The 16,524-nt window shown below is 49.4% G+C and overlaps 3 protein-coding genes across 3 annotated transcripts; 2 read left to right on the forward strand and 1 right to left on the reverse strand.

The window, feature by feature from the left end:
• The first annotated feature begins 3,868 nt into the window (after positions 1 to 3,868).
• ONS95_000269 (uncharacterized protein) lies at positions 3,869 to 7,902 on the forward strand. Its single transcript, XM_058493417.1, has one exon. It carries the CDS (start codon positions 4,232 to 4,234, stop codon positions 6,041 to 6,043), a length of 1,812 nt encoding a protein of 603 aa, XP_058363617.1. The 5' UTR covers positions 3,869 to 4,231; the 3' UTR covers positions 6,044 to 7,902.
• A 4,134-nt stretch (positions 7,903 to 12,036) lies between these two features.
• On the forward strand, positions 12,037 to 13,244 carry ONS95_000270 (uncharacterized protein; the record flags this gene model as incomplete). The annotated part of the gene is made up of 2 exons (XM_058493418.1): positions 12,037 to 12,259; positions 12,331 to 13,244. The coding sequence occupies 2 exons, from the start codon at positions 12,037 to 12,039 to the stop codon at positions 13,242 to 13,244; spliced, it is 1,137 nt and encodes a 378-aa protein (XP_058363618.1).
• Positions 13,245 to 14,618: 1,374 nt separating this feature from the next.
• On the reverse strand, positions 14,619 to 16,019 carry ONS95_000271 (uncharacterized protein; the record flags this gene model as incomplete). Its single annotated transcript, XM_058493419.1, has 5 exons — positions 14,619 to 14,691; positions 14,743 to 14,792; positions 14,863 to 15,693; positions 15,753 to 15,860; positions 15,909 to 16,019. 5 exons carry the CDS (start codon positions 16,017 to 16,019, stop codon positions 14,619 to 14,621), a joined length of 1,173 nt encoding a protein of 390 aa, XP_058363619.1.
• Positions 16,020 to 16,524: the final 505 nt, after the last annotated feature.

The following is a 16,524-nucleotide window of genomic DNA, read 5'->3' on the forward strand; positions in this document are numbered from 1 at the left end:
CGAATAGTAGATGGCAAGGCTCCAAAACCAATTACTTTCTCCTCTGTCCTCGTGGTCAAGCCGCCTCCTCGGGAGCGTTCAGGGCTAGGAGAAGTTTCCAATTACCTACAGCTAAGCAAGAGAAAAACTCCAAGAGCCAGGTTTGGTCAGAAATAGACTAACAGTTCGCTCACTCGGAACATATTGAGAGAGGGGCTCAATATACGCGGGATCGGGTGCAGGGTAATGGCGCAGCTGGATGACATTGGTCAGGTATCCGAAGGGAAAATGGTGTCCCCGAGGACCGAATAAGGTGGTTCGCTCGGTTGATACAAACATGGGCCATTCAGAAGACTGTGCGTTGTGATGTCGACCTGGTCTTCTTTGGCCCAGATCACCGTCTCCCACTTTTCAATGAACACCAGGATGAGCTATTGGAATAGCCATATGGGTATGTATGTATCCTTGTATCATATCCCATGCTGACAGACGGCTGATAGACAGTGGAAAAGATTGAGGTTCTCCAGCTGGAACGTGGTGCGGATGCAGGGCATGACCCTACGGGGGTTTTTTTTACAGACACTGTCTGCACTTCTTACAGACACTGTCTGTAAATAGGTATTTTAGACGGATTTTCTGTCTGCATTTTAGTCAATTGTCTGTATTTTTCTCAGCTGGATTCTCTGATTCTGATTGATTTTTAGAGATTTAAAGTGAAAATACAGACATTGCCTGTAATTTAAGGGAAATACAGTTATTATCTGTATTTTAAGAGTTTTCTGACTAATAAAGTTAATTTCTCCCCTCCTATTTCCTCCCCTCCTATTTCCTCCCCCTCTTTCCTTCCCTTCCCTTTTCCTACTCTCTCTCTCTGTCCCTCTAAGGTCTCCCTCTAAGGTAGGTCTCCCTCCAAGGTAGGTCTCCCTCCAAGGTAGGTCTCCCTCTAAGGTAAGTCTCTTTCTAAGGTAGGTCTCCCTCCCTCCCAAGGTAGGTCTCCCTCCCCCAAGGTAGGTCTCCCTCCTAAAGTAAGTCTCCCTCTCAAGGTAGGTCTCCCTCCCGAGTATTCCGGAGGTAGGTAGTGAAAGATCTGTGTTTAACTTTGTATCGAAACATGAAAGGTCCGAGTTCCTAAACTCTTCCTACCCTTGAAACACGCTAATTTGTCTGCATTTTTTTAATGAAATTGTAGCAGACATTGTCTGAATTTTGTCTGCATTTTACTGCATTTTACTACTACTAGGAATGCAGACAAAATGCAGACAATTTACAGACGTTGTCTGCATGAAAAACCCCGTAGGGTGACTGAAGAAAAGAACAGGCAAGCTGGAGTATAATTAGTTCCGTGGTCTTGGCAGCTTTCCTCTTTCGGACGTACGCTTTGGCCTCCTTGAGTCCCATGCACACAACGCAATCATCCTCTTTCAACCTCATCCCATCATCAATCAACAACATCATTTGATAGGAAGACGACACGGAAGGTACACACCACTACGCTGTCGAATACGTGGATCCACAGCGGCAACGGACATCTTCCGGGAGGATCCGTCTGACGGATATATTGTCCGATTACTAGTCCTCGTTCCTCGTCCCAGCATCTATTCATCGATTCGCCGTTCAGCTGAACGCTTTTCCTCACTGGTCGCGGAGCATGAATATTCCGCTGTCAATATCATGAGTGTGGCCAAGTACTTTCAGCATGTTCGCAGCTCATCTTGGAGAGGCTGGATTCTTCTGTTGTGTAACTTGCTATTTGCCTAAAGTCAATATGCAGGTCATTCAGCGGTACCGAGCAGAATCCCTGAATCCCGGTGTCCAAGAAGATCAAGAGCTTGCCGTCCCGTTCCTGATCTGTTTTTTGGTACTCGTTCATACCATTCAAGTCATGGGGCTATTTCCAAAGCTTCGATAGTGTGGATGGGGTTCTACATGCCTATCTGCAGTGGCTGAAAGAGCTGAGTCCGGACGGAGCGACTGTCACTCTAAGGATCGACAACTAAAGTCTGCAGATATTTTCATCGACAAGATACAGAGAGGAGAGTATGCCAGTCCCAAGCCCAAGGTTGGACCATAACGGAGGCCGCTGTCCAGGTCCAACCTGCATCATAGACAATTTACTCTCCGGCTTTCTGGATCTGAGACCTGTCTTAACTCAGTGAGGCATTTCACGATGTCTCCAACATGAGGTGGTGTGCTGCTGAATTGGGTCAGCCGCATGCCCTCGTCCTGTGGTTGGCCGACTGCGCCGTGAGCACACTGAAGATGTGGGTGAACTGCAAGTGTATGTATAGGCGACCCGCGTCACAACACGACAGGTTTCTGAGCATCAAACTCACGAATTCCTCTCTCTCTCTCCTGCCATGCTCGTACGATTCCCTGTACATCGCTTGTCAGGCTCTTGCGTCGCTCGCTAACTTGTTCCTGTGTCTCATTTCACTTTACCCGAAGTTGCCATTATTCAAAGCACGATGGTGTCTTTAATTTGCGAACTATGAACGCATTATTCGCAGCCTCTCCGTCATTCCAGTCTCTCTGGGCTGCTCTTCGAGAGAGACATGCATGAGACTATTGGAAAGAACCCCCAAAGTCAGATCCTCCGAGCTGGAATCTTCTGCGGGCGTGTGTGTATCTCTTTGATCTTAGAGTTCGCCCAATCACAACGTCTCTACAAGATTTGCGCCAAGAAGCCAAAACTGGATAGGCCCCAAAGAAGGCCTCAGGTGAAGTTATTCCGCCTTAAAGCTCTTCTTCGTTGGCGCTACATGGTTATGACAACTGCTGGAACATTTTTGGCGTTGACGGCTTGCTTCATCTCCGCTCGGCAGTGCTTGTGGGACTTACGGTGAGTATTTACCCTCTACTTGGCCAGGATCATGCTCAAAGTCCGGTTCTTCCTTATCATTGAGAATCTTCTCTTTATCCTACCAGTCGTGTAGTCACTGCTCAAATCATATGCTATCGACTTTTCAGCTGGCTCCTGCGGGTCCAGCGTGGTCCTTGATGGGTCTAAGTTTCTGTCTTTCTCAACAGACCTTGGACGCGAATCCATAATGACATCTGCCACGGAAGACCTGTGGCGCCAGTGGCTGATCGACAAGTCAAATGCAGGCAAATGCGATTCATTTTGGGGAAATAAATCTGTGAACATAGCCACACTCCTGTCCGGTCAGCTCGTCGCGTGGAGCAGTCGTTCCCTGGGCCCTTCGCTTGGAGTGAAGATGAAGATTCTTTATTCGTCCTTTCATCGATCAATGCTTTTGTTATTGCACTTTGGGGTCATTCCATATTTTCCCAGTTCAAGAGACGAACTTGGTGTGGTGTCTGTTCGGGAGTGGTCTCTGAGTGTGCCGTGTTATGGTGCGCCTCTAGGCTTGGCAATGAGACAAGTACCAGCATATGTAAACAATTATCCAACCGATGCTCTGCGAGAGTCTTGTAGTATGCCATGATCTAGCCTTACGCCAATGGTAGTATGTGCTGAGAGAAGAGGAATGTCTCTCTCGATTCATGAAACGTGACTTTCGTTATGATACAGGTATTCAAGTCACTCCATGACCTTGACTCCTGCAATTCAATATCAAGGCTTGTATACGAGTCTGATGAAAGAGATTTTCAAAAGGTCTCATTCATCATTGCCTCAATTAAGAGTCCCATTATGACAGTTATCACGTGATACGATCCTCCATTAAATCTCTGCTCTTCGCCTTCATACGTCACCTTCTTCTTTGCAGCTTGTTAAAGCTAGCTTCGGGGTGATTCCAAGTCTCTTCAAGATTCGCGAAGTTACTGCTCGATGGGAAAAGCTGAAGAAGCAGGAGAAGTTGAGAAAAGATACGTTTCCAAAAGCTTGAGTCCCCTCTGAATGAAGAGGCAATGTCATGATTTAATAAGCATTGGCGCATCTAAGTGATGTTTCCAATAATGTTGCAATTGAAAACCTTTGGTGTTCTGCGAGGCATGTAAGTCATGTGTAGAAAGCGAGCATGATCGAGTCTCAGCAATGCTCCTTCCCCAGCATCTCATCCTCAGCATATACTATTGCCAGGAAAGAACGAAGCTTTCGGCGTTATTTACATTGTAATATTCTGAGAAGATCTGCTCTTCTTTTAAAACATCACCGACATTCGTTTACACAGTCGCTACCAGTATTCATAACATATCATCACCAACCCCCTCGCTTCCAGTTCGAACCTGCAACTACATATCCATCCGACACTCTGTCACTTTTGACCTCTACGGCACCAAGACTACGTACATGGAACAACTACCAGATCTCCCGAGTCTCAACGGCTCGTTGGATCAGAAGTTCGATTCCTGCTTCAAGAGACCTAAGACGGACCACGACTTTGGAGGAAGCAAAGCGAAAATCCAACATCAAGCTCAAGAGCAGCTTGAAGACCCAGAATCTAACACAGCAAGCAAGCGACCTGTCGTTGTATTCGGTCCTTTCATGACGGCCGACGAAAATACTATTTTTCATCTGCCAGGACCATTACCCTGGGATGCGCAGAATGTAGCCAAGGCTGGAGAAGAGTCAAATCCTGGAAGCCAAAATTTGACATGCCCTGTAGATTCCATGGACATGATGAGCGATCTTTGGGCGACAGAGAACAGTGGGTTGGATAGCGAACCCACGCAAGAACGATGCCGCATACTGAGGATCACCAACCCTGATCTCGATCAAGACGAACAGCATCAACAGGAAGATCCATCAACAAACATAGGGCATACGACTGAAAACAAGAACATCACTCAAAAGAAACGATCTGGCGAATGTAACGACCGAAGACCAGAGGCGGGCACACCATCATCGAAGTCTTTGCGGGAAAAATATGACAGACCGATTACTGCTTACGGGGGGTGGGATGACACGAACGAGGGTGATGCCCCAGAGCCTCCTTGCTGTCAATGGTGCTCTGATCCTACAAAGTCAAAATTGCCAGAAGAACCTGAGTTCGGGCTTTTCATGGGGGATGCAGGAGTCTTTATGGTCAATGTCGCAGTACGGGAACTTGAAAATGATGACGATGAAACCGCGCAGGCCGATGAACGTGAACGGGAATTGATTAATTGTCGGGCTTTTCAGTACCGAGAAGGACGCAATCAGCGTTCAGGTGGGGAACCTAGCAACTTTCTAGATGACGGAACAGCAGATAGAACGCCGTACTGGGGAGATCGATATCCAGATCCACCATCAACTCAGGAGGCAGGCCCAGCACAGCAAGAGCACTCAGCCCAACTATCAACTCCACCACAAGCTCAGGAAACACAGCCAGTACCACCAATAACTGTAGCACATACACTGAATGCACCACAATCACAGGAGGTGACTTCCTCAAGGTCAGAAACTACAACTTGGCCGCTATCTCAGGGAAGACGCGGCATCTCATTTGGGAATACACCATCACCACGCCGAAATGTGGAATTGGATCCAGGTCCTTCAGACACAGCACGAATCCCATCAGCTCCGACAAGCACGCAAAAATCCGAAGATCTTCCAGCTTACCGCGTCGGAAATTCAGGATGCAAGGAAGTCAGTAGATTTCTAATCTCCAAGAGTGCTCGGGAAGCGACTGAGTTTGGGATGCGTCGACCCTCCGTAGGAGACCTAGAACCAGGAGCTGAACCAACAACAGCCAACGGACTTCCTGTTGTGGGTTTCGGTGCATCTGATGTAGTAAAAACCAAACCCAGTCGCGGTTCAATCATGTCTCAGGAAGTAAAGCCTGAAGATGTTGTGGTGGAGAGTTCTGGAAGCGAGAATGGTGACCTTGTACAACTGAGAGAGATGCCGGAAATGATGGTGACAGAGAGGCCTGACCGCGGGAGTGTTCGAATCATGACCCGACATGAAGCTGGAGACGTACTTCATGGCATGATTAGGAGGGACTGGCGAGCGACAGAGGGCGAGGACAATACTCCGCACGTGGAACATCAGGAGTTTGTTGCGAATACGGAGGATGGAGCGGGCCAACTAGACAATGAGGAAGTCAAATTCGTGGAGAAGTGTAAGAGGTTATTCAAGTTCGAATCCTGGAGGAAACCGAGGAAGGATCAGGAAGACTGAGCGGGATGAACGTGCGAAATGTGGTGTTGACGGGCTAGGCTACGGTCATGTATCCTAAGCGAGCGGCTGCTATATTTTGGCATAGCGAATTGTAAAGTTCATTACATCGCAGAGGAGTATTCGAGAAGTGATTGCTGATGGGAGGAGATGAAGCTCACAAAATGGAGACAGGGAGATACATCTTGTGCGCCCCGCTCATCCCATCTTTGGTCACCACCACCACCACCACCACTCCTTCCTAGGAGAGCTTCCTCAGCTCAAAGTAGCGTAGCCTGGTATAGCCTAGCTGTAAACAGGTAGTAGACCGACATAGATAGATACACGTATTTCCAAACTAAAACTTCCAGAGGGGAATAGTGGAGTGGGAGGGCGTGCGGGCGGGCGGCTGAACCAGATTCTTGGGTCTGGGTTTGGGTTTTGGAGGGGAGGTGATTTAGGGAGGGGAGGGAAGGGAGGTGATGCCCATGTTCACATCCCATTCTTGAGGTTTGGGAGGGATCCGGTATCGAGGAGGAGGAGGTGTAAGATTTTGATATAGTGAGAAAGTGAGTCTGAGGTAAGGATTTGAAGAGGCTTGAGAGTAGTGGACGAATAGATCGGGGTAGTCAAGATGCACCGTAAACCTCGAGGTAGCAGAGAATCTGGGGAACGTGGTGGGTACCTTATATGGTATGATGCACTGGCATGCCATAAGTAGCATGTACTACTAGCTTGAAGTAGAGGGGAAGTATCTGGAGGTTTGAGCCGACTGGTAGGTACTTCATCCCATTCTTGCTTGCTTGCTTAGCTATACCGCTGCCTGTGTGTCCAAACACACAGAATTGCCAGTCAAAATAGAGGGAGAACTCGATAAAAACAAGACTAGAATCCAGGGAATGCAAACCTCAAGAGACCAGACCAACAGGAAAGAAGCCTCCCGACATGTGGACTGGCTTCATAAATGGGATGATCAGATGATCAGATGAGACGATGAGATGAGGTGAGGTGAGGTGAGATCCCGTCTAAGGTTTCGTACCTAAGTCACACCATCCCATTCTTGATTATTCTCGACGAAGCGATCGAGCCTTTTCCTTTTCTCTCACAAGCTTTGTTCTTTTTCCCACTCTCGAGGTACATAAGGGTATGGGCCGGCCCTCCTTCTCTTCTTCCCCCTTTCTCTCTACTAATGTCATCTCAGCCCATTTCTGGAAATATCGAACACAACGACAAGCAATTTTCCTGGACTGGACTCGACTGGACTGACGAGAGGTGGTTGAAGTTGAAGTTGAAGTCACACCCCAACCCCAACCCACGTGATGCGTTTATCAAGAGGACGGAATTTCCGCCCTTGGCAACTTGGAGCTCCGCCATCGCTCTGTTCTCAATCCTGGAGTTCTGCGCTTCAAGCTATGAGCTCCTCCCAACAATTCCTTATCTCTCCTCGAGACAAACGCGTTCTTACGTGTCCGGCGCATGAGCGACAATCAATAATGTCACTCATGTAACGTCCCACGACACCACACCAGACGCACATCACATCGGTGGGCAGCACATCGGAGCAGCAAATTCGCATCAAGCTTTCCACATTTCTACCTCCCCAGAGAAATAGGAAGATAAAGGGAAGATCACTTGAACCAGGCCAGGTCTCTCTCCATGGATCTCCATGGCGTTCATCGATGCAGTCATAATCACTGCGTCAATCCTAGCAGAGAGCCACGAACACGACTCGTGCAGCTGTCTCGCGTTCTCCTACCTAAAAGGAACGTTGAACCCCGACCCCGCCATAGGCTGCCATGCTATCGGCTAGCGACCGATAACTTAGAAGTATTCTGTGGACAACAACAGGACGGAAGATGACCGACACTGGGCTGCTGGGCTGGGGAGGGGAGGGGAGGGGAGGGCCGAATATCGGGGGAGTGGAGGGATGAAGGTTCGCTTGGCTGAACTGAAGGAGGAAAGCCCACCAGGCCTCCCCGATGGAAAGATGAAGATACTCCCCGAGATGTGGATATCGATACGGTATCGCAATCGCAATCGCAATCGCTATCCAAAGGTCCGTTTATTTCCCCAGGGCATGGATGGGCTAGGTAAGTGGTTTTTGGTCAGGATCCGACATGCCTTCTCTTTTCTTGGAGAGAGGAGGGGAGTTCGAGGATATGAGGATATGTGAGCTCGAAGAAGTGAAGATATCGATCACCTAGGTATTTTCTTTCTGCAACGGCAACGGCAATGACAACGACATCGGATTCTGCATCATCTAAGTCAGTATCTCCTTGGACTCGGCCAACTACTTTCGTACAATAATTATCCCTTGGTACAGTAGGTAGGTTAATTAGGTAAAGTACAGTCAGTCTATTTCTCTGCATGCGTCAGTCGGTAACTCACGGCCTAGTCGACTCTTAAGCTCATAAGTCACAACCCCCCTCCCCCCCCAAAAAAACTCCATGCGGCAGGTCTAGCGAGCTCCTTTTCCCGTCCGTGTCCATCTTGGGGTTGTCATCCCACGCCCTTGGGAGAAAGTCAAGACTACGGCAAAGGGTGCAAGCTAATTGATAATAAATATTTCCCGTGGTGCTGCTTGGCTGGTTTTCTAGCTTGGAGGAGAGAGGAGTGAGGTTATGTAAGTTGTGACAATTGGATGATGGTTCAATGCAAGCCCTTTCCTTTCCTTTTCTTTCCTTTCCTTTTCTTTCCTTTCCTTTCCTTTCAGTCTTCCTCCCTTCCAGAATTCCAGAAGGTATTTTACATCTTCGAGCCGGGAATCTACTTTACCTTATTACGTTGACGTGACATTACTGTTATATCCCTGCCCTGGGAATCTACTTAGACCTTCCATAATACCTCCCCTACCTACCTACTGTAGGATTCCGCACCCCTGCCATGAATTATTTAAACTTCCCCAGCTCTGAATAATGATCGACATTCTTGGCTGGCTGGCTGGCTGGCTGGCTGGCTTCCCTTTTCCAGAAGACTGGAAGTGCTATTCTGGAATGCCGAGCTGGCTGCCCTGCCCTGCCCTGCACAGGTCGCTCGCTCGCTCGCTCGTTCTGATGTAACTCTGCCGGAACCGGGCTTCGTTTCGCTTCGGCTCGGGTTATTGATGTATCGAAGCGCCACCGCTTTCATTCTTGGCCGTTGAAGATTTGTGGTTTTGATCTTGTAGAGATGCTGTAGATACTGGGATGAATTGTAGTGATTGCGATGCGAGGGGAATTAATTGATTGAGGGAGTGGCCTTGACAGAGTAGTAGGATCGATAGGTATCCAAAAAAAAACATATCTTGTGTTTCTGACTGTTCTGGTGTGTTGATAGGTATCTATGCAGTAGGTATGTATGGCGAGCGTATTTCTCGATTTCATGTTTCATGCAGCAGACCGACTAATCGACCGGTAATCGGCTAGATAGCCTGCTCAGGTAGAATACCATGTTGATCTAAAAACATATCGACCTTCTTTTGACCAAAGTCGCATTTGGAATTTGGAGATTTCTCCATGAAACGAACAGTTGCTTCCTTCAACAAGTAAGTACATACTGTAGAAACTTCTATCTGGCATCTATCTGCATACCTACTGTACCTTGACAGAGAAAGCCAGCCAGCCAGCCATCTACCTATCTACCTACAAACTGTAAATTGCAACCCATAACATACCCTAAGCAGGTAACTTACGAGTAAGTATCTCCCCAACAGCTAGCTAGGCATCTGACTCAGTAGTCCGTCCGGGAAGTGCCACACCATACCACTATACCGCGCCATACCATGCTTTACCACCTATCTAGGTATGCAAGTCGCACGATCTCGGCCGAGTTTTCGGTTTTCGCCTGTTTTTCACTCACTCACTCACTTACTTAATCCAAGATGCGATGTTGAGATGATCAAATCAAGGGTCCTCAAGTTCGGATGACGATACAAGCCTCGCAGCTTTGCTCATTTCTTAGCTTGAGTACTTCCTTAGCTTGGTTGGTTTTCATGCACAGGTGCATGTACCTATGCATGTATGTATGTGTGTTTGCAGGTTCATGCTGGTTACTGGATGAATGCGATGCAGATGTGACGATGGGGTTTGGGTGGCTTCAGAGATAGGATGGATAAGGGTGAGGTAAGGTGAGGTAAGGTGAGGTAAGCATAATTATATCCACGATAAAAGGTGACGATTCATTCGTATTTGGTTGCTGGTAGGGAGGGACTGGCAGGTAGGTAAACGATAGGGAAAAGTAAAGGGAATTCCCGGCCGGCTGCCGGATTTCGGGAGTGCCGGTATGCCTATCTCTTTATCTGTCTATCGGTTGAGTTGTGCTGTAATTTACAATAAGTTACTGTGTCGCTGGTCGGAATATTGAATGAGTATCGGAATGAACTGCACTGAACACAACCCAGATAGGTAGGTAAGCTATGCCTGCCTACAGTATGCCTATGCCTATCCCTATCAGTGCCACTTACTCGCCGCCGCCAGACACCCACCGCTCATTGGATACTCCAGTAAATTGTACAGCAGATTCGCCTATCGTTAAACGAAACCGTACCGTCGGCGAAAATGCAGAATGCCGACGGGCTTCTGTCCGATAGAAACGGGAACGGGGATAGGGACGGGAACGGGAACGGGTTGCTATGTAGGTAAGGTAGGTAAGATGGAGAAGTGTATTATTAATATCTACCTTACTACTGCATGTTGACGAAATACGGTAGCGCTGCACTACACTGTGCAGAAGCCGTGCATGTTGCATTGTGTTGTGCTGTGCTGTGCTGCGAACAACCGGAGTGTGCATGGCCATGACCATGACCGTGGCCGGCGAGCCATGCTAGGTAAGGTAAGGTAATCTAGAGACCTTCTGGAGTGCTGTTAGGGAAGAGCCATGCGAGCGAGCGCTGTCCAACCAGCCTGTAAGGTGCTGTGCCGGACCCGAGGTTTAGGCCGCGATAAGCAGTTGTAGCCGCTGGAGGGGCAGCGAGGGGGGACTTTTGGGAATTTAGATATCACGATAAGGAAGAGGGAGGGGAGGGCAATGGCGCTCGCCGTTACTTCGGGCAAGGAGATTTTAGTGTAGATGGTAGGGGGGTCTAGGGAGGGGTATTCATACTGACCAGTCAGTGAGGGGGGCTTCACCAGGGCCACAGAGTCAGGTTTCCCTGGTGGTGGGCACAGGTGGCGTCGTGTTGGTGGGGGATGGAGGGGTAAACTGCCTGGGCTTGGGTCGGCTGTTGGTGTTTGCAGGGTGCGTCGCTTTGTGGGGGCACATCCTGGATATACTGTACCTTAAGTCCTGGCACATCCTCGCTATCCTCGCTATCCCACGAGGCAAGCAGGCGGCCCACGGCGAACTGGCCTATGGAGGACCCTGAATGCCCTCTCGCTCTCTGCCCGGCGGGGAACGAATTGGATGTGGGATGAATGGATCAAGCTTGCTGCTGCTGGTGAGCTGCCCAATCATGCTCGCGCTGTTGTCGACCACTGTGTGTAGGTAGGCCGAGTTAGGAAGTTCGAAAGAGGTTTCGAGAAGCGGTTGAGTTAGTCCTGCTAGGTAGGTCCTGGGTAGATAGATAGATAGCTCGGATAGGTAGTAAGGAGGCAGGTAGTGCAGTTAGTTACGACTGCTGTGACTACTGCCGTTACGGAGTTCAACGCCGAGAGGGCGCACTTCTCAACGGCCGGCCTGTAACTGCACTACCACCTCCCCTCCCCATGCAATGACGCCTCATGACAGGTGCCCGGGGCCAGAGAACGGGTCCTGTCATGGATGTGTACGCCCGATCATCGGTGGCTGGCAGGCAAGCTCCAAGCTAGGTGGAAATTGTTCCGCATTGTTGAAGTAAGTCAGTTAAGTCGAGTAGTTGATGAGTCGCTTTCGTAGATATAGATATACTCGTGCCCCTCCATCTCTCTTCCGACCCCTCCTTTCCCCATCCATAATCTTCAATCCAAACAGATCGACAGTCAGATTGACATACCGATTGAAACTTCCAATCGTAGCTCAACCTCCTCATACGCTCTCAGCATTTTTTCTGAGTTTCCTTCACAATGGCTCCAACAAGTACCAGATCGTCGTCTATCTCCTCGGCGTCAACAAACAGCTCCAAGAATTCAGATACCTCTATTAAGAAGAAATTTGGGTGCAGCTTTCCAAACTGCGGAAAGTCATTCTCTAGATCTGAGCATCTCCATCGCCATGCCCTAAACCATAAAGACGGAAACAATACATGTCAAAGATGTAGCGCGCATTTCCGCCGTCGTGACCTGCTCGGTAAGTGTGACTCGGACCCGATTCGAATATTGGGTATATTCCGTCAAAACTCAATTCTAATCCCGCCTCAGACAGACACATGGCTCGCCACAAGGAAAAGGACGACGAAGCAGGAGGAGAAGGCCTAGGGGTTTTGGCGACCAGAAAGAGACTCTGGAGGGACGCAGATGGGAATATCGTCAATGCCAGAAGGCCCTCATACACACCGACCCAAGACGGCAACAAGAGGCGCCAATTGAGCCAGAGCAGCAGCCGAAAGGACTCGACAGCCAGCTCATCCAGCTCCTACAGCGACGAGGACTACAAACTACCACACTCCAAAGGAAAATCCACACTCCTCACACCCACAGTACCAATGTCAAGAACAGGCTCAGCACAATCCTCCACAATAGTCGTCGACACCAGCAGCGCATCGTCCGGATCAGGATCAGGGTCAGCAACCACAGACGCCAGAAAAACCGTTGAAGACCCCGACATCGACCAGCCCTCCTGGCTCCGCACATCCACATCCACGCTCCCCTCCCCACCAATCTCCGAGCCGCAATCCGCCGGGCAAAGCCCCAGCCCCGAACTCGACTCGCTCGACTCGCTCGACTCGCTCGACACGCTGTACGAAGACTCCTGGCCCGTGATGCACGAAGGGCTGCCCGAAATCGTCAACCACAGCCCCGTCATGGGCCGCCAGTCCGAATACCCCGCGAGTCCGACGTGGGGGCCGCAGCCGTTCCAGACGTTCATGGGCGCCATGGCGGAGCTGCCGTATGATGATATCTTTAAGCCCGAGACGGGGCTGTATGATTGGCAGGCGTGGAATAGTCAGGTGTTGATGTCGAGGTGTAGGGAGGAGAAGTTTGAGGGGGGTGTTGGGTTTGGGAAGAGGGGGGAGAGGGAGAGGGAGAGGGAGTGGGGTTCTTCTGGGTCTTCGTACCTGGGTGCGGCGCAAGAGAGCCCGTTTAGAAGGACGTTTGGCCTGGGGACTTGTTAATATGTTGCTTGTTGCTTGTTGAGTTTGCCGCCTAGGTTTTGGCGAGCTGGCTGGCTGGCTGGCTGGATGTTTTGGCAGAGGAGTATTGGTTAGAGTCATCAGATAGAGCATCTAGAATCAATCAAGACATTGAAGCCAAGAAACATCCATGTTTTCCTGCCGGGGAACGCAAATGTCGTGAGCTGAGACTCCTACCTGAAACGGGTCCGGCTTCTGATTCTGAAGACTGAGTATCTGGCGAGCTTCACCGAGAATCCAGGATCATCGTTGAAGTTTTGACATTGCCAATTGACCTTCTCGCTTCACCGACGGCGCGCGCATGCGGCGTACGTACAGTAGGTAGCGACGACATGCCATCTCGACACGACTCAATACGAGTCTCATCATCCATCCTCCACAGTACCAGTATAGCGAGTCTTGAAATCGCGCGCTGTCATTCCCGCAATCGGCATCATTATTTCCTCCAGGGTCCTGACAATCCTCCACAAAAAAAAAGGACCAGCCACATACCAAAGTAAATTTAGGTTAGGTTAAGTCACTCCACTCCACTCCCCTCCGTAGGCAGCGAGGCCATTATTATTGGGCGAAGCGGCAAGATAAGCAAGTGCAAGACAGGGAAGCAAGCACGCAAGAAACGCAAGAGAGCTAATTAGCTGACCAAAGCTTTGGAGCCCGTTTTGGGTATGCTAATTGGAAGGTACCTACCCAACGATCGAAACGTTGCCCGTGCACTGTTGCTGGCTCGCTACCTACCCCACTTGGTATTGAGATTCTTGAGAGGAGGATTGGAATAATGGGGCGATGGCGATACGTTGTTTAGCCGGCGAGGAGGAGGGAGGAGGGGAGGGGAAAGGTTAAGTAGGTAGGGGATTTGTTTGGTCATCGACTCGTGGAGGTACCTAGGTAAATATGGGTCGAATGGCAAGCATGGACCCGGGCCAGGGACCTTGAGGACGGGGACAGGAAATGTGGGGTTGGGTTGGGATGGGATGCATAGGTGAGTGATTCAATTCAAATCCCGGCGTTGAGATAGGGTCTGAAAGGTATCGGACCGGGTGGTCTTGATAGCGTTTTGGATTGGTAATTGACTGATTTCGTAGGTGGAAGGTGGTCTTGAAGATCTTTTGGGGTGAGGCTCATGCATGGTTGATTGTAACGTTGTCTGTTATCGGTGCTAGTTTTGTATCAGAATCAAGAGGTTTTGCTGCAGGGTCGAGTCTGAGAGATAATTTTGAGCTGGTCATTGCGAGAAGCCTCGTGTATGGAATTAGTTACATTTTCATTGGTCAAAGGCATATTATGACACATATTGCAAGTAACCGAGACGATGTTTTCATTGCATTCGCGTATCTTGACTCGGTCTTTATTTACTTTCTAATCTTTACCCGAAGGTGCCTTTTCAATGGTGAAGTAGATGCAGTTTGCAAAGAGACTTCCTCCATTCTTCCTTTTCGCTTGTTAGTTATAATCTCTTGAAGGCGAAACATTTATCTCTCACCCTTCAATGTCTGAGCTAGCCTTGGGGCTTTCACCGCAGTAGTCAATTGTCTTCAAAGTGTCAGCAAGGTATCGTATCGCTACCGCATCATCGAGACAAGATGTTCCCACCTCTACTTACCTGCCCCAGTAATTGTTTGCATCGAACAAAACTTCTTGAGAAGTTATAAACATGCTTGGCTGGACATTCCACTCCAACAGGATTCTTCTGGTCCTTGTCATTGTTCGAAGTGACGATGATCTTGCCACTCTTGCCGGGAGTGTCGTATGTTTTCTGGAAGAACTCAATTGCATCTGGGATGTCAGTGGTCTTCTCGCCAACTTGGATCGATTTGTCTCTCGCTTCGCCACAGAACTGGTCAATGGCCCAAAGACCGTCGTCTCGGCTGAAACTGCTACCGAACTGATAGAAGCCACCGGGCAAGTATGGATTTCCTCCTGGTCCGCAGTAATCCCAAGCTTTCAAGAATTTTGGGTCGTCTGGATCTATACCAATTGGTAAAACAGGCAAAACCTCGCTTGGTGCTGGTGCTGGAGATCCCGCTGGCGGTATCCATTCGGGCGGTGTTGGATCGATCGAAACGGCTCTCTCGGCAGCCTTGATACTAGGAATCGTGCAAGGAACATCGACCGTGATGGGTTCTTCCGAGGTGCTTGATGGTTCTGACGGTGTATTTGTGAGCTCAGGAGGTTGTGTAGGCTCGGGTGTTGCAACACCATCAGACCCTATCTTCAGAGTTGGGAGCCCGGGAGGAGGAGGAATATAGACTCCGACCAAGACGACAGGTGGAACGATCAAGAGCATGTTATAGTTCGTAGGGCAGGGAGGATCGATCGAGACCGTGGTAGTGGGGCAGCCCTGACATGCGGCGGCACTTAATGAGGGATCACAGTACCAGAGAGGTAGAACAGTGCTCGTCCCACCGATGACTTGAGTGGTGACTGAGTTTGCCTGAGAGTTATAGTTATTAGTTTTCGACGTACTGTTGAGCTGAAACGAAGAAGACTTGCCGTAAGTTCTGGATATGAAAGGTACCAAGTTGAGAAGTCTCCTGTAGCTACGGCAGTTTGGGTCGCGACAACGACAGATGAAATGGGTGGCGGGACGCGTCCAAGTATCTAGTTGTCATTAGAATTACAAGATGGAATTTTGAAAGAAGACATTACAGCATTTCCTTGTGTCTGACGTGCTTGCTGGACGTTCAAGCCGCTGACCTTCCAGGAGCGGGCAAGGAGAAGGATAAGCGAAGCGGTCTGAAACTGGCAGAAGCACTTCATGATTGATGATTGTTGCAGCTCTTTCGTGCAAGCAGAGAAGAACAGTCACTGATCTGTGATCTTGAGGATAGATCCAGTGCAGGTTCTCCTTTTTAAATACATATCTGTCAATAAGTAGCACTGCCATATCTAATTTGAGTGGACAGCCAACGGTGCTCCGTTCGAAATAACTTCATGCCTCATCCCGTGAAGAACTTCGGGCGGGATACACAGATTCGAATCCAACAGCGTCATATAACTATTTTCAGAGATTCTGAGGAGTTAAATCCTTGTTGAGCGGCACCATCGCTCGATTGACAGCCACTACAAGTCTTCTGGGTGGTCTCATCGCAAGCTGAAATAGATATACTTCTGACCAACGGCTTCATCTACGCGTCTCTCTCAATAACAAATTCTCGAAGTTGGCAGTACTGGAAACTCTTCGATGGGTGATAGGGCACCTGCCCGGGGCCACGTGTGGGTGACCTCAAACGGGGTCTCAGCAATGGCCCTTCGCCCCCCACCA

The sequence above is a fragment of the Cadophora gregata genome (genome assembly GCF_030347475.1).
Source record: "Cadophora gregata isolate MNR1 chromosome Unknown scaffold_1, whole genome shotgun sequence".
Lineage (NCBI taxonomy): Eukaryota > Fungi > Ascomycota > Leotiomycetes > Helotiales > Ploettnerulaceae > Cadophora > Cadophora gregata.